The sequence below is a fragment of the Pan paniscus genome, chromosome 17 (genome assembly GCF_029289425.2).
Source record: "Pan paniscus chromosome 17, NHGRI_mPanPan1-v2.0_pri, whole genome shotgun sequence".
NCBI classification, from domain to species: Eukaryota; Metazoa; Chordata; class Mammalia; order Primates; family Hominidae; genus Pan; species Pan paniscus.
Genome location: NC_073266.2, coordinates 51249346 through 51275268, shown reverse-complemented (window position 1 = coordinate 51275268; position 25923 = coordinate 51249346). Strand labels below are relative to the sequence as shown.

General features: G+C 35.7%; 1 protein-coding gene across 12 annotated transcripts in view; it reads left to right on the top strand.

The window, feature by feature from the left end:
• The window catches only part of NOL4 (nucleolar protein 4), a 381920-nt gene that overhangs the window by 331336 nt on the left and 24661 nt on the right, over nt 1-25923 (top strand). For all 12 annotated transcript variants that reach the window (XM_055102633.2, XM_055102631.2, XM_055102632.2 and 9 more), the window contains one exon: nt 18309-18489. In XM_055102633.2, the coding sequence (XP_054958608.1) occupies nt 18309-18489 (181 nt within the window). The remainder of the gene's footprint in view (nt 1-18308; nt 18490-25923) is intronic.

Genomic DNA, 25923 nt, shown 5'->3' with positions numbered 1-25923 from the left:
TACCTTGACACTTTATATAGAGAATTATTATGTCAACTAGAATTCTTACTTTTAGTAACCTTAAATTTTAGTGAAAACCTAGGAGGCAAGAAATCCTGAATAATCTGTCAGATATTAATATGTTATGGATGAAAACACTCCAAAATTTTTATAAACATGTTTCCCCATATCAAAATCCTTTCTTAATTGAAAATGACTCAGATATCCAATGAGCACCTATTTATCAATTGAAACTAATTTTAAGATTTTAAATTACATAAAGTAAATAGAATCATTTATTCTATTTACATGTACTCAATTCTTTCACTTATGACACTTTACCTAAATTACATCTTAACTCAGGTATTAAACAAAGCCAGTCATCATTTAAAGTTATTTCCCTGTTAACCATTTTTAAAGCCTGTGAACATCAGGGTTCATCTAAGTAAGAACCTTAAAGTTAACTCATGAGCATTTTGCCAATAACTCAGATGATTCAGCTGTTTTCATTGAACAAACGATCTTGTATTAGTCTTATTTGTCAAAAAAATCACACAAAGACTATTGTGTTTTTGGTTGGGTTTATAGTCTTATGACCTGATGCCAAACCCTGATATCTTAAAATATCTATCAAAGGCAAATATAAAATAATCAGTAAACCCAAAAATGTGTGGTGAAAATTCCAAAGACATTTCTATTGTATTTTAGTAATAATTTTGAAACCATTTTTACTTACCAAAGATACCTAAATTCACATGAACTTGCAAAGCATTTGAGCTTATTTAATGTACAAGTACTCATTTACTTATAAACCAATTTGTAGCATGCTAGACATAACAAATAATGCATCTACATACACATAAACACATCTAAACAGATATATACACACACAAGCCAAGATCCAATTGTTTTTACCTTAAAATTCTAGCCATAAGATGGCATCACAAACTCACTGGCCTGTAAATGCCACCCTGTGGTCTACTGGCTAACATTTGGTACTTTCGCTGGCCTCTAAAGATAGCTGGATCCAAATTATGTCTGAAAACATATGCCAAAACTTTATTTTCCCCAGTAGATAATCTGGTGAAGGATGTAGACCAAAATTATGGGTAAAACAGTTTTCATGGCAGTTTAATTTTTTTAAAAACCTGTTTTATCTTTTTTTCCTTCTGTTTCAAATGAATTTTCAATGTTTACATTTTAGCTAGAACTTGCTGAACTATATAAGGAAACAGAATTTCCAAGTAACTTCAGATTAGTTGGTGCTATATAAAAAGTGAGTTGTATCTCAATGCCAGTAGCTTAATAATGGGAAATTCAAAGCAGGCAGAAAGGAAAGAGAGCAATAGAAAGTGATATGGTTTGGATATTTGTCCACTCCATATCTCATGTTGAATTGTCATCCCCAGTGTTGGAGCTGGGGCCTAGTGGGAGGTGTTTGGGTCATGGGGGCGGATCCCTCATGAATTGCTTAGTGCTGTCCTCACAGTAATGAGTGATTCTCAGTCTATTAGTTCACCCAAGAGCTGGTTGTTTAAGAGCCTTGTACCTCCTCCTTTCTCTCTCACCATGTGACACACCTGCTTCCTCTTCTTCCTCGATGAATGAAAGCTTTCTGAGACCTCACCAGAAGCTTTACAGAAGCCAGCACCGTGCAAAACCATTAGCCAAATAAACCTCTTTTCTTTATAAATTACACAGACTTAGGCATTTCTTCATAGCAGTGCAAAATGGACTAATAAAGAGTTTTAGAAGACAATACTTAACTCTGTAGTTGCAGGTTAACAATTTGATCTCTGATTTTTCTTGCTATAATTTGCCTATCAGTTTAAAATGTACACAGAAATGTGCCATAATATGTAACAGCTGTAATCCCAGAAAACCTAGCATGGATTTGAACTTTCTCATGTTTTAAAACATATAGCCCAGGGCCCACAAAGACAAAGACAAATGCAAATGAACTGCTTCTCAAATCAGATACAAGTCCAACACTATTCCCCTTCTCCAACAGGATACCCCAGGGTAAAACAAAATGGCTGGTTCAAAGAATGAACCCAAACAGAGGGAAAAGGGAGTTCCCGGCTGTAAACACCAGAGCAACTTGTCCTGCTTCTGAATCGAGTCCATTCACTCATAGAGATTTTTCAATACCTTGTTTCAGCAGTATGCATAGAGACAGCCAGTACTGCCAAGGGAACTAGCAGGGGTCCCTGGAGGGAAAAGTCTCCAGCAGCTGATAGGGACATATCCAGGAATTCCTTAGCTGGGGCCAGCTGGCCAGGAGCAACTTCTTCTGGCTGCAGGCTTCCCCAAATTGTGAGTCCAAACTATTTCTGCTTGCTGCATGACAGCCAATGCATTGAGAGACAAAGAGTTGGAGGAAGGTAGACAACTTTATTTCAGGGAGCCAGCAAACAGAAAAGATGGGGGACTAACATCCTAAAGAACCATCTTAAGTCAGTACAAATTTCAGGCTTCTATTACGTTAGGATCAGGGTGAAAAGAAAGGAGTTGGGATTAAGAGGTGACCAATGACTGCAGACATGTGGGCACCAGTGAGGGGCTTAGGAGGCCATGAAACCTCTCCATTTTTGGTCAGATCACAATAACCCCACAAATTCTCAACACAACATTGTTACTTGTGTATTCACCCTCTTTATCTCCTCAGGGGTTAGTTTTAGGAAGGGAGTATTATCATCTTTTTTTTAAACAATAAATGAAATTCTTCCCCTAGTTAGCTTGGCCTAAATGCACAGATAAGCAAAAGTATTTAACCTAAAAGATAGCACCCCAGTGGAGTGGGGATGGGTGTTGTGAGGTTACAGGCAAAATTGATTTAATAATGTTAGGCCTGCTTTTCACTGTCATAGTCTGACTAGAGTGTAGAGTGCATAAGGGCAGGTGACAGAAAATGTGGCTGGCAAGATTGTTTTCAAACTCTAAAGAGCTCTGCATGCCAGGAACTTTGGGTTTTGTTCTCCAGGAAAAAAAGAAGTCTCAAAAGTTTTTAAAGATCAATCAACATAAGGGAATAAAAATTAACTTAAGAATATGTGAATATGAAAAAAGAAACAGGATTGGTATGTTATCACAATAATTCAAATGAGAGATGATGAGCTCTGAAGTTACGCATTGACAATAAATGCTTCTCAGATGACAAGAATTGTCATTTTCAACATGTCACTGACAGGACTTGGAAATTATTTGACTGAAGGAAGTGGTACTAAGAGAAGAAAAAATCTTGGCATGGTGTATTAACTAGAACAAGGAACACTGGTGATATAACGGGTGTTGTTTTCTTTATAATTAAAAATTTTTTCAAGGGCTATCTGGAAGGAAGAGGAAATAAATTTAATATCAAAATTTAAACTGAAAAATAGACAATTTGAGCATAGGCCTCAGAGGGGAAAACTGAGACTAGGGGTAAGAATTTGAGAGTGATATTACATATAGGTAGTAACTGAAACCATATCTGCCATGTGATCACCAGCTAAAGCAATGCAACTATTTTACCAAAAGAGAATGTTGTGTCAAAAGGGGTTAAGAAAAAAATAATTTAGGAAATATTTTTGGTTGGGCACAGTGGCTCGCATCTGTAATCCTAGCACTTTGGGAGGCCAAGGCAGAAGGATTGCTTGAGCTCAGGAGTTTGAGACCAGCCTGGCCAACATAGGGAGGCCTTGTCTCTACAAAAAATAAAAAAAAATATTGTCTGGGTATGGTGATGCCCACCTGTGATGCCATCTATTCAGGAGGCTGAGGTGTGAGGATTGCCCAGGAAGTCAAGGCTGCAGTGAGTTGTGATGACACCACTGCACTCCAGGCTGAATGATGGAGTGAGATCCTGTCTCAAAAAGTTATTTTAAAAAGGAGATTTTTTAAAATAAATGGAGCCCAATTATAAACAATGGAATGGTTTCAAAAATGGTTTGAGTTGTCCTAAATGTAGTTTTTTTAATGAAAGAAAAGAAAAAGAAACATACAATGATGATATTATTAGAAGAAATTATTTTTTAACTTTTATTTTAGGTTTGGAGGTACATGTGAAGGTTTGTTACATAGGCAAACATGTGTCATGGGAGTTTGTTGTACATATTATTTTGTCACTCAGGTATTAAGCCCAGTACCCAATAGTTATCTTTTCTGCTCCTCTTCCTCCTCCCACCTTCCTCAAGTAGAACCCAGTGTCTGTTTCCTTCTTTGTGTTCCTAAGTTTTTAACTTTTAATTCCTGCTTATAAGTGAGAACATGTGGTATTTGGCTTTCTGTTCTTGTGCTAGTTTGCTAAAGATAATAGTCTCCAGCTGCCTCCATGTCCCACAAAAGACATGATCTCATTCTATTTTTATGGCTACATAATATTCCATAGTGAATATATACCACATTTTCTTAATCCAACCTGCCATTGATGGCCATTTAAGTTGATTCCATGTCTTTGCTATCATGAATAGTGTTGCAATGAACATTCACATGCATGATCTTTATGGTAGATGATTGCTATTCCTCTTGGTATATACCCAGTAATGGGATTGCTGGGTCAAATGGTAGTTCTGCTTTTAGCTCTTTGAGGAATCACCATACTGCTTTCCACAATGGTTGAACTGATTTACATCCCCACCAACAAGGTGTAAGTGTTCCCTTTTCTCCATAACCTCACCAGCATCTGTTACTTTTTGACTTTTTAGTAATAGCCATTCTGACTGGTGTGAGGTGGTATCTCACTGTGGTTTTGATTTGCATTTCTCTAATGATCAGTGATACTGAGCTTTTTTTTCATATGCTTACTGGCCGCATGTATGTCTTCTTTTGAGAAGTGTCTGTGCATGTCTTTTGCCCACTTTTTAATGGGGTTGTTTTGCTGTTGTAAATTTTAAGTTCCTTATAGATGCTGGATATTAGACTTTTGTCAGATGCATGGTTGGCAAATATTTTCTCCCATTCTGTAGGTTGTCTGTTTACTCTGTTGATAGTTTCTTTTGCAGTGGAGAAGCTCTTAAGTTTAATTAGATCCCATATGTCAATTTTTGCTTTTGTTGTGATTGCTTTTGGTGTCTTTGTCATGAAATCTTTGTCTGTTCATATGTCCAGGATTATATTGCCTAAGTTGTCTTCCAAGGCTTGGATAATTTTGGGTTTTACATTTAAATCTTCAATCCATCTTGAGTTGATTTTTGTGGAAATGATCCAGCTTCAATCTTCTGCATGTGACTACCCAGTTATCCCAGCATCATTTATTGAATAGGAAATCTTTTCCTCATTGCTTGTTTTTGTCAGCTTTGTTGAAGATCAGATGGTCATAGATGTGCTGCCTTATTTTGGGGCCCTCTATTTTGCTCCAATGGTCTATGTGCCTGTTTTTGTACCCATATCATGATGTTTTGGTTACTGTAGCCTTGTAGTATAGTTTGAAGTTGAGTAATCTGATGCCTCCAGCTTTGTTCTTTTTTCTTAGGACTGCCTTGGTTTCATATGAATTTTTAAATAATTTCTTTTCTAGTTATGTGGAGAATGTCATTGGTAGTTAGATAGGAATAGCATTGAATCTGTAAATTGCTTTGGGCAGTAGAGCCATTTTAATGATATTGATTCTTCCTATTCATGAGCATGAGAAGTTTTTCCATTTGTTTGTGCCTTCTCTGATTTCTGTGAGAAGTGTTTTGTAATTCTCGTTGTAGAGATTTTTCACCTCCCTCGTTAGCTGTATTCCTAGGTATTTTATTCTTTTTGAGTGAATTGTAAATGGAATTGCCTTTCTGATTTGGTTCTTAGTTTGGCTATTGGTGGTGTATAAGAGTGCTAGAGTTTTGTACATTGATTCTGTATCCTGAAACTTTGCTAAGTTGTTTATCAGCTGTAGGAGCTTTAGGGCTGAGACTATGAGGTTTTCTAGATATAGAATTATGTTATCTGCAAACAGAGTTAGTTTGAATCTCTCTTCATAATCGGATGTGCTTTATTTTTTTCTCTTGCCTAATTGTTCTGGTTAAGACTTCCAATACTATGTTGAATAGAAGTGGTAACAGAGGCCATTCTTGTCTTATACTGGTTTTCAAAAGAAATGCTTCCAGCGTTTTCCCATTTAGTATAATATTGGCTGTGGGTTTATCGTAGATGACTATTTTTTTTCTTATTCCAAAAATGTAATATGACTCAATGTTAAAGACACCATTTTTTTCTTTGTTAAAATTAAAAGATGTTTCTGAGGTGAAAAATACTATGATACACATATAAAACCAATGACCAAATAACTTATATCTGTAATCATATTTTTGAACCTCCAGAAAATATTTCTTTAAAAATTTTGATTTGGTGATAATAACAAACTCCAAATTAAATGTTACCAACCTATAAAAAAATGCATTTACTTTTTAAATATGGAGTTTTTTGGTTAATAACTAAATGGAAAGTGTTACATTTAAACCTGTAATTTAAAAAATGTTGAGTCTCCATTTTTACTTTTAATAACTAAGCTTTATGTTGATCAGGGAAGTTTTAAGAGTAGATGACTTTGCATTGCATCTAGTTACTTCTTGCTAGTCATGTATACATATAAAAATAGTTGAGGATTATCACTACTGTATTTATTTTATATTTTTCTTTAAGCCTATCATTCTCAAATTTGTATTTTTCACAGTAATGCATTTTTAAGGAATTTGTTCATATTATCTTGATTGACATATTGTACCATAATTTTAAAATGTATAGGGTACAATGTGATGTTTTGATATATGTACACAGTGTAGAATGATTAAATCAAGCTAATTCACATATCTATCACTTCATTTACCTATCATTTTTTACGGTGAGACATTTGAAATTCACTCTCTGAGTTATTATGAAGTATATATCATTATTGACTACAGTCATCCTGCTGCGCAATAGAGCACAAAACCTGTTCTTCGTGTCTGTCCGAAACTTTGCACCCTTTGATCAACAACCCTCCATTCCATGTCTCCCCACACTGGCTCAGAGGCTGGGTAACCATAATTCTACTCTCTACTTCTCTGATTTCAACTTTAGTATACTCCACAACTTTAGTATAAGTGAGATCAAACCTTTATTGTTAATAAAGTCATGTAGTGTGTGTATGTGCATGTAAATATTGCTACAAAGAGAATTTGTTAAAATAATAACCTGTTATTTGAAGAGTTTGATAAAATTCCGGTAACAGGTATCCTGCGGTGACTTTGGCTTCTCAAGTCAGAAACAAATTTAATCTGGTTTCCTTGTCATTTCAAAGCTTGTCATTGGTTGTCTGGATTTAGTCAAAACATGAATTTACTTATTATCTGTCTTAGTGGGTTTGGGAGCATCTTTGTAAAGAACAAAGTTCTGTGTTGGGTACTTAATCATTTGTATGGCCAGCAAGGACAGTACATTATACAGAATGCTCCTAACTACATGAAAGAAATTATTTCCTGTGTGTTGTTGTATATGTGAGGGTATGCATATCTGTATCTGAGTGTGTTTTGTTGATGCCATCAAAAATCACTTCTCAACATCCTAAATAATAATCACATTCCCTTTAACTGCAGACAGTTTTTCTTAGCAGAAAAGCATTTTAAATAGGAGCACTGGATCTCGCAGAATTTCTATGAATTTTCCTGGAAACTCAGCAATTTACTTAGTTCTGGAACACTTGCTATCAAATGCAAGAAGAGAAGCTTTTAGAAGGTAGAGCTGTTTTCCAGTAGTTTATATGTGAAACAAATTGCACTCCCTTGCCCCATCTGTACTAATGGAGCAAAGGAGACATTTAGAGCAGTAACTTCAACAAAAATACTTTTTCATATAGATTACAAAGAGCATGTAAGGGCAGGAGAAGTCCAGTAGAAAATCTTAGAGATAGCAAAGGCAAACTGAGGCCTTCATTATCCACTTGTTTACTATTTTGCAGTGGTAATATTCTTAGAAGTTCAGTTTAAGGCTCTTTACCTTAAAACAGTGGATCACTAATACCCTGCCCTGACCACATCACATGATATTCTCAAAATGTAATTCAATCCTAATGCAAAAATGCCTTGTACACTTCAAAGTGCTATAAAAATATCAGGTAAAATGCAAACAGAAACAAGGTATATGTATTACTGAATATAGCAGTAATTTCATTGAAGTTTTCTGATCTTTAAAGGCAGAGAAAGTTACTGAAAACATAAAAACATTCATTCGATGGTAGAGAATATAAAGTCTAAACAGTGGAATTCTTGGAAGATTTAGAAAAGTTAATGAAACATTTTATATGCAATTTTTATTAAAACCTATTGTCAAAAAGTTGAATCGAATCAATGAAACTTCATTTTATAAATAACATGTCTATCAAAGGTACTGCAATAAAGGTAAAGCATTTCTCAGGCATCTAGAGTAAGTTAGGAATTCAGTGTGTTGGCTCAGGGTCCAAATCAGTTTAGCAAACTCAAATTTTGTCTGTGTCCAGTTTCTAAGGACAAGAGTACAAAGGAGTACAAACCTGTTTCTCAAACAGTGTGCCAATGGCAGGCCATCTGTACTCTTCTAAACCACTCTCAATCTTGCCCTTAATCTGTAAATATCACCCATCCTCTTATAAATCCCTTTTTTTGGATATATGAAATGCATATTGATACATATCAAGAATATATTTATTGATAAGCCCAGAGCCTTGTTATGTAAGTCAGCATAAGTGTTTCTTTAATCTCTTATAGATTTTTAATCAAATAAATCTAATCAAAACAACTCCGTGCATTATCTAGTGTATTGTATGTGGTCATTCACTGATTCAATTTTATTTTCATGATATTATAAAAAATTTGAAATATGTCTAATGAAAGCTAGGATATAAAATTATTTTCTGGATGGGTGCAGTGGCTCATTCCTATAATTCCAGCACTTTGGGAGGCTGAGGTGGGAAGATAGCTTGAGGTCAAGAGTTCGAGACCAACCTGGGCAACATAGTGAGAGTCTCTACAAAAACTAAAAAAAGAAAAAAATTAGCCAGGAAGGCAGTGTGCACCTGTGGTCCCAGCTACTCACAAGGCTGAGGCAAGAGGATCACTTGAGCCTGGGAGTTTGAGACTGCAGAGAGCTATGGTGGTGCCACTGCACTCCAGCCTGGGTGACAGAGCAAGACCCCATCTCAAAGGAAAGTAAAAAAGAAGAAGAAGAAGGAGAAGGAGAAGAAGAAGAAAAGAAAATTACTTCATGGTGAATAAAATGTATTTCATTGCCTTGTAATGATGTGAAGCCTTGTAGCATTTTAATATTATCTTCTTGTGAAAACAATCTTCATGGTAACCCAGGAGGCAAGCTGTCAGCTGTGAGAACTTTGGGAACTCATAATGATGATTATTTCATTTATTTATTTATTTATTATTTATTTACATTTAGAGAGATGGTCTCACTCTGTCACCCAAGCTAGAATGCAGTAGCACAATCATAGCTCACTATAGTCTCAGACTCTTGGACCTAAGTGATCCTCCCACCTCAGCCTCCTGAGTAGCTAGGACTACAGGCACATTCCACCATTACCAGCCAGCTTTTTAAATTTTTTTGTAGAGACAGGGTCTTGCTTTGTTGCCCAGGGTGGTTTCAAACTCCTGGCTTCAAGTGATCTTCCACCTCAGCCTCCCAAGCATTAGGATTACAGGCATGAGCGACTGCAACTGGCCCTGGAACTAATGATTGTTAAAATTTGCTTCCAGTGGAAAATATGGCTCCAGGGATATTTAATTTTTATGTCATTAAAAACCTTTCTTTAAAAACAGTAATAATAATCATTCAAGATGAAAACATGAATTAACTTTATATTAAACTTTTGCCCAAAAGTCACTATGGACCAGATTTTATTGGAAGTTTCATTTATTGTATTTCTCAACATATTGTGGACTGCCAAAAACATTAATAATGCAAATCCATGTCTGAATACAAATGAATCCCTACAAGGCCAGTGTTGATTATTAATGGAATAAATTATCTGCCTACTTAGTGCAGTTACTGTGGTTTGGAATACCAGTTAATAATGAAAGAAGGGAATTTTTTAAAAATATATCTCGTAGTTTGAATTGATTCTACCATACAAGAGATCAAAGAGAAAATACTGTGGCAACAATGCCTTCTCCCTTTTTCCTTTTTCTCATCAATAAGAAACTCGTCTGCAAGCGCATTTCATTGTTATTTTCCAAATACGAAGAAGTAGACTTGTATTTTTCAGAAGAGCCACCATTTTTCCAAAACCAGAAACTCAAGTTTTATGTTGCCCAAGTTATTTCTGCTACAGGAATGTTGGGACTGTTTGAGGCTACCTTTTCCCAAGGACCCCAAAATTGCCTTGAAGTATAGAACATTGTGTCTTCTTTCAGAGTTTCCATAGCTACAAGTATTTGCAGAAAGAATACTTTGCACCTTGGTAGTTTTCATAATGCTTTATTTGTGGTGATTTTATAAGTGTAAAATAGAAGAAAGCAGAGCTGCTAGTCTGGTTAAAGAGGACATGAAAGCATATTTATATGCCTTCACCCATAAACTCAGGAAAACACTGAGCCATTTCCCCCAGAAGCCTTACTGTTCTATGGACATCAGCTTGAAATCAACTACTTACAGGAAATTGTTGTATGCATGAGAAAAATTAATCCATGTGAGCATCACAGGTTCATCTCTTAATCTTTTGGCAAGATTTACTCATTTAATAAGCTTAACCTGAATATGACATGCCTATTATAGTATGGAAGAATATATGTGTAATCATATAATATATATATTATATTATATAAATTTCTTTCTCCAGACAGAAAGGTTTGCTCTCCAAGATGGGAGATTTTTCACTGTACCTTTATGAAAGTTTGATGGATAGTGTGTGAGGTGTAGTAATTTTTGGTTTGACCACTTTCCACCCACCCACTCTGTCATTGTAACATGCCATCTGGTTCCAGACCCTAATGATACCTATATTTCTCTACCACTATTTCTTTATTGATAATTCTTGTTTGCAGTAGCACTATAATAATGTGATTATTTACCTCTGACCTGCGTATTAGCACACACACTTCCAGCAACAACAGATTTGTTGAAATATCATTTTTAATGTCTAATAAGTTAAACTCCCTTACTATCTATAATATAAAAGTTCATCATAAGTACAAAAGGAAACATATATTGTTTGCCTACATATCAAATAGAAATATGTATTTTAAAAAGTTCTCATTATCAGCTGTAAATTTGATGCTGGCCCAATATCATTTTTTATAGAGAACCACAGTATAAAACTCACCCTGTTTTTGGTTCCATATGAATTTTAAAGTTTTTTCCAATTCTGTGAAGAAAGTCATTGGTAGCTTGATGGGGATAACATTGAATCTATAAATTACCTCGGGCAGTATGGCCATTTTCACGATATTGATTCTTCGTATCCATGAGCATGGAATGTTCTTCCATTTGTTTGTGTCCTCTTTTATTGCGTTGAGTAGTGGTTTGCAGCTCTTGAAGAGGTCCTTCACATTCCTTGTAAGTTGGATTCCTAGGTATTTTATTCTCTTTGTAGTAATTGTGAATGAGAGTTCACTCATGATTTGGCTATTACTGGTGTATAGGAATGCTTGTGATTTTTGCACATTGGTTTTGTATCTGAGACTTTGCTGAAGTTGCTTATCAGCTTAAGGAGATTTTGGGCTGAGACGATGGGGTTTTCTAAATATACAATCATGTCATCTGCAAACAGAGACAATTTGACTTCCTCTTTTCCTAATTGAATACGCTTTTTTTCTTTCTCTTGCCTGACTGTCCTAGCCAGAACTTCCAAAACTATGTTGAATAGGAGTGGTGAGAGAGGGCATCCTTATCTTGTGCCGGTTTTCAAACAGAATGCTTTCAGTTTTTGCCCATTCAGTATGATATTGGCTGTGGGTCATCATAAATATCTCTTATTATTTTGAGATATGTTCCATCAATACCTAGTTTATTGAGAGTTTTTAGCATGAAGGACTGTTGAATTTTGTCAAAGGCCTTTTCTGCATCTATTGATATAATCATGTGATTTATGTCATTGGATTTGTTTATGTGATGTATTACGTTTATTGATTTGTGTATGTTGAACCAGCCTTGCATCCCAGGGATGAAGCCAACTTGATTGTGGTGGATAAACTTTTTGATGTGCTGTTGGATTCGGTTTGCCAGTATTTTATTGAGGATTTTCACATCGATGTTCATTAGGGATATTGGCCTAAAATTCTCTTTTTTTGATGTGTCTCTACCAGGCTTTGGTATCAGGATGATGCTAGCCTCATAAAATGAGTTAGGGAGGTTTCCCTCTTTTTCTATTGATTGAAATAGTTTCAGAAGAAATGGTAGCAGCTCCTCTTTGTACCTCTGGTAGAATTCCTACCAGAATCCGTCTGGTCCTGGAATCTGTCTGGTCCAGGACTTTTTTTGGTTGGTAGGCTATTAATTATTGCCTCAATTTCAGAACCTGTTATTGCTGTATTCAGAGATTCAACTTCTTCCTGGTTTAGTCTTGGGAGGCTGTATGTGTCCTGGAATTTATCCATTTCTTCTAGATTTTCAAGTTTATTTGCATAGAGATGTGTATAGTATTCTCTGATGATAGTTTCTATTTCTGTGGGATCAGTGGTGATATCCCCTTTATCATTTTCTGTTGCATCTATTTGATTCTTCCCTCTTTTCTTCTTTATTAGTCTTGCTAGCAGTCTATCAATTTTGTTGATCTTTTCAAAAAACCAGCTGCTGGATTGATTGATTTTTTTGAAGGATTCTTTGTGTCTCTATCTCCTTCATTTCCGCTCTGATCTTAGTTATTTCTTGCCTTCTGCTAGCTTTTGATTTGTTTGCTCTTGCTTCTCTAGTTCTTTTAATAGTGATGTTAGGGTGTCGATTTTAGATCTTTCCTACTTTGTCTTGTGAGCATTTAGCAAAGACAATCCCAAGCAAAAAGAACAAAGCTGGAGGCAACGTGCTACCTGACTTCACATTATACTACAAGGCTACAGCAACCGAAACAGCATGGTATTAGTACCAAAACAGATATATGGACAAAGGAAACAGAGCAGAGGCCTCAGAAATAACACCACATGTCTACAACCATCTGATCTTAGATAAACCTGACAAAAACAAGCAATAGGGAAGGAATTCCCTATTTAATAAATGGTGCTGGGAAAACTGTCTAGCCACCTGTAGAAAGCTGAAACTGGATCCCTTCCTTACACCGTATACAATAATTAACTCAAGGAAAATTAAGACTTAAATGTAAGACCTAACACTGTAAAAATCCTAGAAGAAAACCTAGGCACTACCACTCAGGACATAGGCATGGGCAAGGACTTCATGTCTAAAATACCAAAAGCAATGGCAACAAAAGACAAAATTGACAAATGGGATCTAATTAAACTAAAGAGCTTCTGCACAGCAAAAGAAACTATAATCACAGTGAACAGGCAACCTACAGAATGGGAGAAAATCTTTGCAATCTACCCATCTGACAAAGGGCTATTATCCAGAATCTACAATGAACTCAAACAAATTTACAAGAAAAAAGCAACCCCATCAAAAAGTGGGTGAAGGATATGAACAGACACTTCTCAAAAGAAGACATTAATGCAGCCAACAAACATGAAAAAATGCTCATCATCCATCACTGGTCATCAGAGAAATGCAAATCAAAACCACAATGAGATACCATCTCACACCAGTTAGAATGGTGATCATTAAAAAGTCAGGAAACAACAGGTGCTGGAGAGGATGTGGAGAAATAGGAACACTTTTAAGCTGTTGGTGGGACTGTAAACTAGTTCAACCATTGTGGAAGACAGTGTGGCGATTCCTCAGGGATCTAGAACTAGAAATACCATTTGACCCAGCCATCCCATTACTGGGGATATACCCAAAGGATAATAAATCATGCTGCTATAAAGACACATGCACACGTATGTTTATTGCGGCACTATTCACAATAGCAAAGAATTGGAACCAACCCAAATGTCCATCAATGATAGACTGGATTAAGAAAATGTGGCACATATACACCATGGAATACTATGCAGCCATAAAAAATGATGAGTTCATGTCCTTTGTAGGGACATGGATGAAACTGGAAACCATCATTCTCAGCAAACTATCACGAGGACAGAAAACCAAATACCGCATGTTCTCACTCATAGGTAGGAGCTGAACAATGAGAATACATGGACACAAGGCAGGGAACATCACACACTGGCGCCTGTCAGGGGGTGGGGGCTGGGGGAGGGATAGCATTAGGAGAAATACCTAATGTAAATGAGGATTTGATAGGTGCAGCAAACCAACATGGCCCATGTATTCCTATGGAACAAACCTGCACGTTGTGCACATGTACCCTAGAACTTAAAGTATAATTAAAAAAAAAAAAAACTCACCTTCTTTGGTACTTTCTAACAGCAAAGAATAACTTTCAGAATTAAAATATAATAATAATCTGCCATTTGCTGACTACCAAATCTAAAGTAATACCAACAAAATGTGATTCAGGGTTCCTTCCTTAAGACATTTTCATTTAGGATTATGCTATTCTAAAGTAGTTTACTTTTCCAGGGATTTCTGTGATTTATTTATTTTTTAAATCTTTTTTATTTCTAATTTTTGTGGGTATATAATAGATACATCTATATATATATACACATATATCTAGATATAGATATATCTAGATATATATAGATACAGAGATATATATATCTAGATCTAATATATATAGATACATATATATTAGATCTAGATATATTATATCTAGATCTAATATATATAGATACATATATATTAGATCTAGATATAATATATCTAGATATATAGATATATATGTATATAGATAGATCTAGATATAATATATCTAGATATATAGATATATATGTATATAGATATATCTAGATATATAGATATATATGTATATAGATATATCTATAGATATATAGATATATATGTATATAGATATATCTATATATAGATATATGTATATATATATCTATATATAGATATATCTATATATGAGGTACATGAGATGTTTTGATACAGGCATACAATGTGCAATGAGCATATCATGGAGAATGGGCTAGCCATCACCTCAAGCATTTATCCTTTGAGTCACAAACAATTCAGTTACACTCTCTGAGTTATTTTAATATGTAAAACTAAGTTATTATTGACTATAGTCACCCTGTTGCACTATCAAATAATAGTTAATAGTTCATTATTTCTTTTTTCTTTCTTTTTTTTTTGAGATGGATTCTCACTCTGTTGCCCAGGCTGGAGTGCAGTGGCATGATCTTGGCTCACTGCAACCTATGCCTCCTGGGTTCAAGTGATTCTCCTGCCTCAGCCTCCTGAGTAGCTGGGATTACAGGGGCCCACCACGCCCAGCTAATTTTTGTATTTTTAGTAGAGACGGGGTTTTCCCATGTTGGCCAGGATGGTCTCGAACTCCTGACCTCAGGTGATCCACCCGGCTCAGCCTCCCAAAGTGCCAGGATTACAGGCATGAGCCACTGCATTCAGCCATTTATTCTTTCAATTTTTGTTTTTACCCATTAACCATCCACACCTCCCACTTCACCATCCCCTCACTCCCCTTCCTAGCCTCTGGTAATCATCCTTCTACTCTCTATGTCCATAAGTTCAACTGTTTTGATTTTTAGGTTCCACAAATAAGTGAGAATATGCAATGTTTGTCTTACTTGGCCTGGTTTATGACTTAAGATAATTATCTCCAGTTTCATCCATGTTGTTGCAAATGACTGAATCTCATTCTTTTTTTATGGCCAAATAGCACTCCATTGTGTATATGTACCACATTTTCTGTATTCATTCATCCTTTGATGGACAGAGGTTGCTTCCAAATCTTAGCTATTGTAAACAGTGTTGCAACAAACATAGGAATGCAGCTACATCTTTGATAAATTGATTTTCTTTCTTTTGGATAGATAACCCACAGTCGGATTGCTGGATCAGATGGTAGTGCAATTTTTAGATTTTTGAGGAACCTCCAAACTGTTCTCCATATTGGTTGTACTAATTTACATTCCCACCAACAGTGTACAAGGGTTCCCTTTTCCCCACACCCTCAGCAGCATTGATTATTGCCTGTCTTTTTGATATAAGTCCTTTTAACTGGGGCGAGATGATACCTCACTGTAGTTTTGATTTATATTTCTCTGATCATCAATGATGTTGAGCACCTTTTCATAAGCCTGTTTTCCATCTGTATGTCTTCTTTTCAGAAATGTCTATTCAACTCTTTTGCTCATTTTTTAATCAGATTATTAGATTTATTCCCTAGTTGTTTGAGCTCTTTATATATTCTGGTTATTAAACCTGGTCAGATGGGTAGTTTGCAGACATTTTCTCCCATTCTGTGGGTTGTCTCTTCACTTTGATGATTGTATCCTTTGCTGTGCAGAAGGTTTTCACTTGATGTGATCCTGTTTGTCCATTTTTGCCTTCGTTGCCTGTGCTTGTGGGGTATTGGGATTTCTATGATTTAAATAGCGAGAGTTTAAATTACAATTAGACATTCTAGTTCATACACCAATTTCAGTCAATTAATGTTTGCATTAAATATATCTCAGAGGAATGATTTTTTTTTTAAAAAGTAATGCTTGGAAAATAAATTTACATCAACATTCAAGTTTTTAAAATATTGTCCCATGTTTTCCTTTCACTTTTTTTCTTATTTTTACTTCAATTTGCTTTGAGATATTTTGCTGTTTATTTTATAGTCTTACTATAAATGAAAATATTTGAAAGCCTATAGATTATGTGTCTCACGTGTACAGCTGAGTATAATGGTCAGAGTTGAATGGGTCAGTTAGATTTGATTCAGTTTGATGAACAAGAGCAAAGCCATAACTGTGTTATGCTGATAGTCACGGCAATAATTTCACAATATAGATGGTCATAGTATTCTCAATACAACAGTACTACTGTTTCAATAGAGCAAACTAATTTCATATTTCCTCGTTTTCACCCCTTTGGGGCCACAAAAAATGTATTTGAAATTTACTGGTTCCATTAACCACATACTCAACATTTAAAAGCTGCAAAATACTTCTGATTGTGACAAAAAACTCTCCTAAGAATTCCCTAGAAATCTCTTTATAATTCTTTCCTATTAACAAAAAGTAAAAAAAAAAAAAAAGATGAAGAATGCAGAAGGAAAGTGAATTCATATATGTATATATTTTAAATCTTATAAACTCACAGCTGAAGGGGAATTCAATCTGTGTTGCTATTGAAAATATATACAGTTTATTGCAATTTAAACGTTTTATTTCCTCACAATTTGACATGATTAGAATGACTGAAGAAAATTTTTTAAACACTAGCATAGCTTAAAAATGAGCAAACAAATAAAAAACTGAAAGGTTTGGATGTATTCACATCCTTGTCAGTCTGTTATAACGCATGTAATGGAATCAGCTTGTAGTCGGCACTCAAATTTTGTTATAAACAAAATAATAAAAAGAGAAAGACACACACACACATACACAGAGGAAGAGAGAGACAACAGAGAAGGAGAGAAAGGAAGATAAAAGGATGCAAAATGGATTTCAAGAACCCAACTTTTATTAAATATTTATTTTCCATTGTAATATCTCTTCATTTAATTTTTAAAGCCTAGCAAGTTATTTTAAGCAATTCTAACATAAAAATTACCCTTCCAACATTTTCCAAGTGTGCAGTACAATACTGTCAGCCACATCCACATGGTTGTGCAGTAGTGCTCAGAACCAACCCACCTCCACCCTTTCATGACGGAAACCCTATAACTTTAGAAGACTCCCCAGTAGCTCCTCCCCAAGTGCTGAAAACCCTCATTCTACTTTATGTTTCTTTGTCTTTGTTTACTTTTGATACCTTATAAGTGGCATCACACAATATTTGTTTTTTTGTGGTTGGCTTATATCACTTTGCACAATGTCCTTAAGTTCATCCATGCTATAGTATGACAGGGTTTCTTTCATTTTGAAGCTGTATAGTATTCTATTGTATGTATGTACCATATTTTCTTTATTCATTTATCTGTCAAGAGATGTTTAGGCTTCTTCCACCACTTGGTTATTGTGAGTAACTTTCTTCATGTCATTTTATATTCAATTGAAAACTGTCAATTGTTCCAACTCCAATCTGCCCACATTGTTATTTTGATTTCCTAATTTTAGTTTTTAGCAAAGATGTTGAAAATGTGCATCTGTGCTTACTTAACATTCACTATATATTTTTTCTTATTCAATGCAGATATTTAGATAACAATAAGGTAGTCCTGTTCAAGGTGAAATAGCACTCTGAGGTGATAAATAATGGAATGCTGTCTGTCCTTGCAGGATGAGTCTGCTCCAGCTGACAAACAGTGTAAACCAGAGGCGACCCAGGCCACTTACTCAACATCAGCTGTTCCAGGCTCACAGGATGTGCTGTACATCAATGGAAATGGGACCTATAGTTACCATAGTTACAGAGGGCTAGGAGGGGGCCTGCTAAATCTGAATGATGCTTCCAGCAGTGGTGAGTATTTATCATAGATTGTGTTTTTTTTTAATTATTATACTTTAAGTTTTAGGGTACATGTGCACATTGCGCAGGTTAGTTACATATGTATACATGTGCCATGCTGGTGCACTGCACCCACTAACTCGTCATCTAGCATTAGAGATATCTCCCAGTGCTATCCCTCCCCCCTCCCCCCACCCCACAACAGTCCCCAGAGTGTGATATTCCCCTTCCTGTGTCCATGTGATCTCATTGTTCAATTCCCACCTATGAGTGAGAATATGCAGTGTTTGGTTTTTTGTTCTTGCGATAGTTTACTGAGAATGATGTTTTCCAATTTCATCCATGTCCCTACAAAGGACATGAACTCATCATTTTTTATGGCTGCATAGTATTCCATGGTGTATATGTGCAACATTTTCTTAATCCAGTCTATCATTGTTGGACATTTGGGTTGGTTCCAATTCTTTGCTATTGTGAATAATGCTGCAATAAACATACGTGTGCATGTGTCTTTATAGCAGCATCATTTATAGTCCTTTGGGTATATACCCAGTAATGGGATGGCTGGGTCAAATGGTATTTCCAGCTCTAGATCCCTGAGGAATCGCCACACTGACTTCCACAATGGTTGAACTAGTTTACAGTCCCACCAACAGTGTAAAAGTGTTCCTATTTCTCCACATCCTCTCCAGCACCTGTTGTTTCCTGACTTTTTAATGATTGCCATTCTAACTGGTGTGAGATGATATCTCATTGTGGTTTTGATTTGCATTTCTCTGATGGCCAGTGATGATGAGCATTTTTCATGTGTTTTTTGGCTGCATAAATGTCTTCTTTTGAGAAGTGTCTGTTCATGTCCTTCACCCACTTTTTGATGGGGTTGTTTGTTTTTTTCTTGTAAATTTGTTTGAGTTCATTGTAGATTCTGGATATTAGCCCTTTGTCAGATGAGTAGGTTGCAAAAATTTTCTCCCATTTTGTAGGTTGCCTGTTCACTCTGATGGTAGTTTCTTTTGCTGTGCAGAAGCTCTTTAGTTTAATTAGATCCCATTTGTCAATTTTGTCTTTTGTTGCCATTGCTTTTGGTGTTTCAGACATGAAGTCCTTGCCCATGCCTATATCCTGAATGGTAATGCCTAGGTTTTCTTCTAGGGTTTTCATGGTTTTAGGTCTAACGTTTAAATCTTTAATCCATCTTGAATTTATTTTTGTGTAAGGTGTAAGGAAGGGATCCAGTTTCAGCTTTCTACATATGGCTAGCCAGTTTTCCCAGCACCATTTATCAAATAGGGAATCCTTTCCCCATTGCTTGTTTTTCTCAGGTTTGTCAAAGATCAGATAGTTGTAGATATGCGGCATTATTTCTGAGGGCTCTGTTCTGTTCCATTGATCTATATCTCTGTTTTGGTACCAGTACCATGCTGTTTTGGTTACTGTAGCCTTGTAGTATAGTTTGAAGTCAGATAGCATGATGCCTCCAGCTTTGTTCTTTTGGCATAGGATTGACCTGGCGATGCGGGCTCTTTTTTGGTTCCATATGAACTTTAAAGTAGTTTGTTCCAATTCTGTGAAGAAAGTCATTGGTAGCTTGATGGGGATGGCATTGAATCTGTAAATTACCTTGGGCAGTATGGCCATTTTCACGATATTGCTTCGTCCTACCCATGAGCATGGAATGTTCTTCCATTTGTTTGTATCTTCTTGTATTTCCTTGAGCAGTGGTTTGTAGTTTTCCTTGAAGAGGTCCTTCACATCCACAGCCAATATCATACTGAAAGGGCAAAAACTGGAAGCATTCCCTTTGAAAACTGGCACAAGACAGGGATGCCCTCTCTCACCACTCCTATTCAACATAGTGTTGGAAGTTCTGGCCAGGGCAATTAGGCAGGAGAGGGAAATAAAGGGTATTCAATTAGGAAAAGAGGAAGTCAAATTGTCCCTGTTTGCAGACAACATGATTGTATATCTAGAAAACCCCATTGTCTCAGCCCAAAATCTCCTTAAGCTGATAAGCAACTTCAGCAAAGTCTCAGGATACAAAATCAATGTACAAAAATCACAAGCATTCATATACACCAACAACAGACAAACAGAGAGCCAAATCATGAGTGAACTCCCATTCACAATTGCTTCAAAGAGAATAAAATACCTAGGAATCCAACTTACAAGGGATGTGAAGATTGTGGTTTTTTGCTTTGTTTTGTTTTGTTTTCTTTTGGTGAGGGGAGGTGGTGGTAAATTTTTTAAACTTGAGAGAAGAAAATGGATAGACTGTGATGAGAATAGTCCATGAGAATCTGCTATTAATAAAAACAAGGCCATTTAATACATAATGATTGTCTCTCTACATGGGTGTATCCCGCTTTTGTTGCTGTCTCTGAAAGTGGCAGCACTATTATATAACTGAATGATTGCTGTTTATACTAAAAAAAAAAAAACTCAACTAGAGAAATAGCAAATGCTTTTCTTCTAAATAGTGATCCATTCTGCCACCAATGCTGTAATGCACATTATTTCTGTGTTCAAAGAGGCTTTTGATTTGGAAAATTTGAGGGGCCAGGAATTTCTCCAACTTCATGAAACATACACAGTCCTAACTAAGAACATACAAAATGAAACAACACATGGAAAGGACGCATGGGTCTCCAGAAGATAGTTTGTCAATGTCAACGGCATGCTCGGTCAGCAGTGTTGTACTGGATCAAGCCTGTACTGACTCTTGGTTGGTAAATTTTTAGGAATTTTCTGAACTTATATACCAGGTTGAAGTCTAAAGGAGTCTAAAGTCAGAAATTTAACTGTATAATATAAAGCTATGCATGTATGAGGAAAAAATACATGGATAATGTTCTTATAATTGGGTGGTAAGAAAAACTTTCCTAACTATACTTTAAATCCAGGAGAGAAGTTTCATTACACACACACACACACACACACAGACCCCTTTTGCATGACAAAAACACCATAAAAAAGTAAAAAGATAACTGGAAAATGTATTAGATAACTCTACCACAAAGAATTAGCAGGTCAATATATAAAGGTCTTCTATAAAGAAAAACTATACCCAAAATCATATGATAAAAATGCTAGAAAAGAAACACATAATTCACAGAAAGACAATGCAAATGTTCTTTAAATATTTATAAAGTTGTTCAACCTCAGTCACTCCTGATAAGAGAGATGCAATTTCTACCCATCGGTTTAGTAAAAATCCAAATGCTTAACAGAATTTTTTAACAAGACTGTGGTTACAAAGGTACTATCATGACTAGCTCAATGCAAAAAGTTAGAGTGGAATTTGACAGTATATATTCATAGAAAAAATGAATGTACATTTACCATTTGACCCAGCAATCTCTGTCTTAGGAACCTATTTCAAAGACCCACTGACAAAGTTACAGAAAGAGATATGCTCAAGGCTATTTAGTGCACTGTCATTTATAAATGCAAAAAAAAATGTTGCCAATAAAAGTGCCCAGCAATACATGGCTGACTGATTAAATTATAGCTCATCCAAACAAAAGAGTATAAATAGTAATAGGAACTATCTTTTTTATTTTTAGGACAGGGTTTCACTCTGTTGCCCAGGCTGGAGTGTAGTGGTGTGCCCTTGGCTCACTGCTACCTCTGCCTCCCAGGCTCAAGTGATCCTCCCATCTCAGCCTCCAGAGTAGTTGGTACTACAGGTGCATGCCACCATGCTGGGCTAATTTATTTTTATTTTTATTTTTAGCAGAGACAAAGTTTTTACCATGTTGCCCAGGCTGGTCTTGAACTCCTGATCTCAAGTGATGTGCCCACCTTGGTCTCCCAAACTTCTGGGTTTACAGGTGTAAGCCACCATGCCCAGCCAGGAAATACCTTTATATAATATTATATAGTGATCTCCAGGTAGTGAAAAGTACTTATAGAATGCCAACATTCATGGAATACAGATTTATACTATTGGATGCATAAACTATAACTTTTTAAAAAAAGTTTATGTAGATGTGGCAGTGGGGAGAAAACAGTATAAGGGGCAGGAATAAAAGCAAGAATATTCCTAATGTGTTTGGTTTTTACACTGTTTTATATATTTAACTTTGGAACTATATATATTTATGTAACTATTAAACTGTTTTTTTAAATTCTTCAAATTAAAAGAAAAGTGATGCAAATAAACTTCAATTGTTTAACGAGTTGTTGGCATAGCCTCACATAGAGAGGAACTCGTCCAAGTGATTCCAAAAATCATAATTTGACTCCATAAGTTTGAAGCCAGTGATTAAACCTTAAAGTATTTTCAGTAATCATATTATTATTTGGGGACTGTTGTCTATATATTGTGGTTAAAAGCAAATTACCAATTATGTGGGTGTCAGTGAAAGCTAGCATTTTCAGCACGGGTCAAAGTAGACACAGATGTAAAATCAGTACATTTAAACAAAAACTCCGTAGTCTTGTATTTGAATTGGTAGTACCAGTAGGAACTTCCGATGTATTTTTTTGTTTTTTAAAAAACACAAAATATATCTCCTTTTCCCGGAAATGCTTGGAAACCACGGCCAACTTGAATTTAAAATTTTGAATTAGGCTGGGTGAGCTTATATTTTGGGAGAAATTACATTATTAGTCTGAGTTTATACTCTAGGAAATCACTTAGTTTACAGTGCTGGAAGTATGTTTCATATATAGCTAGATAGTTTTGGGGGCTCAATGCAAAATGAAAACATCAAGCCTCTTGTTTAAAACTTAAAAATTTAAGGCATTGACAGTAGAGAATTAACCTAAGCATGGAACTTTTCTAAGCACATGGTACTGTGGGACTACAAACACTTCATGACCCACTTTGCCCTTTTAATTTACTTAGTAAGCCAGAGGAAAGCATTGCTTTTTCATTAAAGGCAGAGAGCTACCAGTGGTAAGAAAGATAACGTATACAAATAAGGAAAAGAATAATACACAAGTGAGAACACTTTGAAAGAGTATTTTGAGAAGAAAAGAGAGCACTCTGGGGCAGCTACCAATCCTGGGTAAAAATTGATAACAAATCCAAAAGAAAGTTTTGTTATGCATTGTTAATGAACAGGGCTCCCAAAGTCCTTCCTGACTTTCAACCAATTCTCCATAGAGGAACCAAAATAATTTTTAAGAAAAGGCAAATCTGATCACGTCACTTCACCATCTAAAACCTTCTATGGGCTTTCATTGTTCTTAGGGAAAGGATGTGAGCCAGCTCTTCCAGCTTCAAGGTCTACTCACCTGAAGTTTTCTTTCACCTGCTTCTCCCCCACTCTCTCCTCATTCATTGCACACCTTTTTTTAAATCCAGAACTCCAAGTCTAGAAGAGGTATAGATATACACTCTCATAGTATCCTCAATTTAACCTCTGAAGCATGTATGATAGCGCACACACACACACACACACACACAATCACACAACATTGGTACCTATTCCTCAATTATATTTTTCAGTGGTGCCCAAAAGCCACATAGGAAATTTGGTATAAATCCCAGGTATGCAGGCATATAAGTGTTTAGAAAGCATGTTTTATAAATGCACAGTTTGAATATACATGCTGTAGTACTATGTTGAGGTCTATTTTTTCTGTATGTTTCTCCCCAAAAACTTTCCTATCATAAAATGACAGAGGCTAAAGGGACATGAGAAATCATTTGATAGCAACCACTTCATTGTGTAAAGACCACAAAGAAAGAAACAGGGCTGGAAATTTATGTGACTTGCTCAAGGTCATGTATAATGATTTTGGAGTTGTTTAGTTAATTCATGCCTTGGCTCTTTTTTTTTTAAGGCAAGGTCTCCCTGTGTTACCTAGGCTGGGGTGCAACTGCAATGCTTCCACCTCAGTCGTCTGAGTAGCTGGGACTATAAGTGCTCACTGCCACACCTGGCTAATTTTTAATTTGATTTTTTAAATTATTTTTTGAGACAGGATATCACTATGTTGCCCAAGCTGGTCTTGAACTCCTGGGCTCATGCAGTCTTCCTGCTTTGGTTCTTATATGATGAGATGATGATATCTCAAGGACACAGCAACCAATAACATCAAACACTTCAGGCTGTCTGTGTACACTTCAAATGAAACAAAAGTAACAGATTAATCAGTATGGCATGCAGAAAATTAAAAATGATGTGAATTTCTTTGAGCAATGACTTTGGGCTGAGTGTAGCTGAATTTAAATAAAAAACAGCAATAACAACAACAAAGATCAAAACACTAATCTTGGCAAACAAAAGCTTTAGTATCAAACCAAAGAGAATTTGTCTAGTGTATATTTGAGAAAGGATTCTAGCAATGTAGTGGTAGCAAGGGAAGTGATGTTTCCCTTGTTAGGTATCAGCTCTAAATACCAGTTTCGTTTTCTTCACCCAAAAAATGTATACCACCTGTAACAATGATATTGTCTCCTGCTCTTTTACTTTTGTTTGTTTAGTTTTTGCTTGTTTTAATCACAGAAAGGCAGCTAGATTGATTGGGCCCACAATGTCCTTTATTTGGGTACTTTCTTCATAAATTCTGGGAATTCCAAATGTTCTGACTTTTTAAAATGGCATTATCATATCTATCATTTCTTCATCTTTAAGACATCAAAATAGTCATTCCCTGTAACAGTTTTGGAGCTGTGGAGAAAGAAACTACATACATATGCATAAATCTTGAGAACTAAAAAGGACATAACAGAAGATTAGCATTATATTAGATGCCAGCCTCATAGCTGATGGATGACAACTCCAGTTAATCTCAGTTTGAGAATTCTTGAGTTTAGGATTTGTAGAGATCTGAAATGTGTGGAAGGGAGTAGTAACTTCTAAGAGATCAAGTAGAACTAACCTTACATATGATTTAATTTATAAAATAGGTGAAAACAATCAGAATTCAAGCCACTCTCTGGAGAAATTGTGAAGTATGATGCCGGTTGGCAATAGAATTAGGAGTGCAAAGATTGAAGGGGAAATGATGTTTCCAGAACCTTTAAAACAAATGTCATTAAAATAACACTATCCATGCAGATTATATCATGTTCAAGACAAATCTATAGGCAGAAGAATAAAAGAGGATACCTTAGCAGCATTTGAATTTGATTTAAATATTTTGGTGTTCTCATGTTCAAATCTTTGTAACTTTAAGAGAAGCGAAGTTGGATAAGGCAGAATCAATGACATCAAGTAAACAAAAAGAGATATATTCTTCCTCTTCTTGTCTATATGTCAAAATCCTTTAGGACTCTGATTAAATACTTCCTTATTCTACCTCATCATCCTTCCACTCTTTGGAAGATTGATCACTCCCCTGCATGTGTCTTTATTCTAATACCTATCTCATTGAATTGAGAGATACATTTTCAAGAAAATTTCCCATTATACATATGCATTCCTTGAAAGCAGAAACTTCATCTTGTTCACTGTTATATCCCTCTAAGTAAGGTCAGACATATAGCAAGTG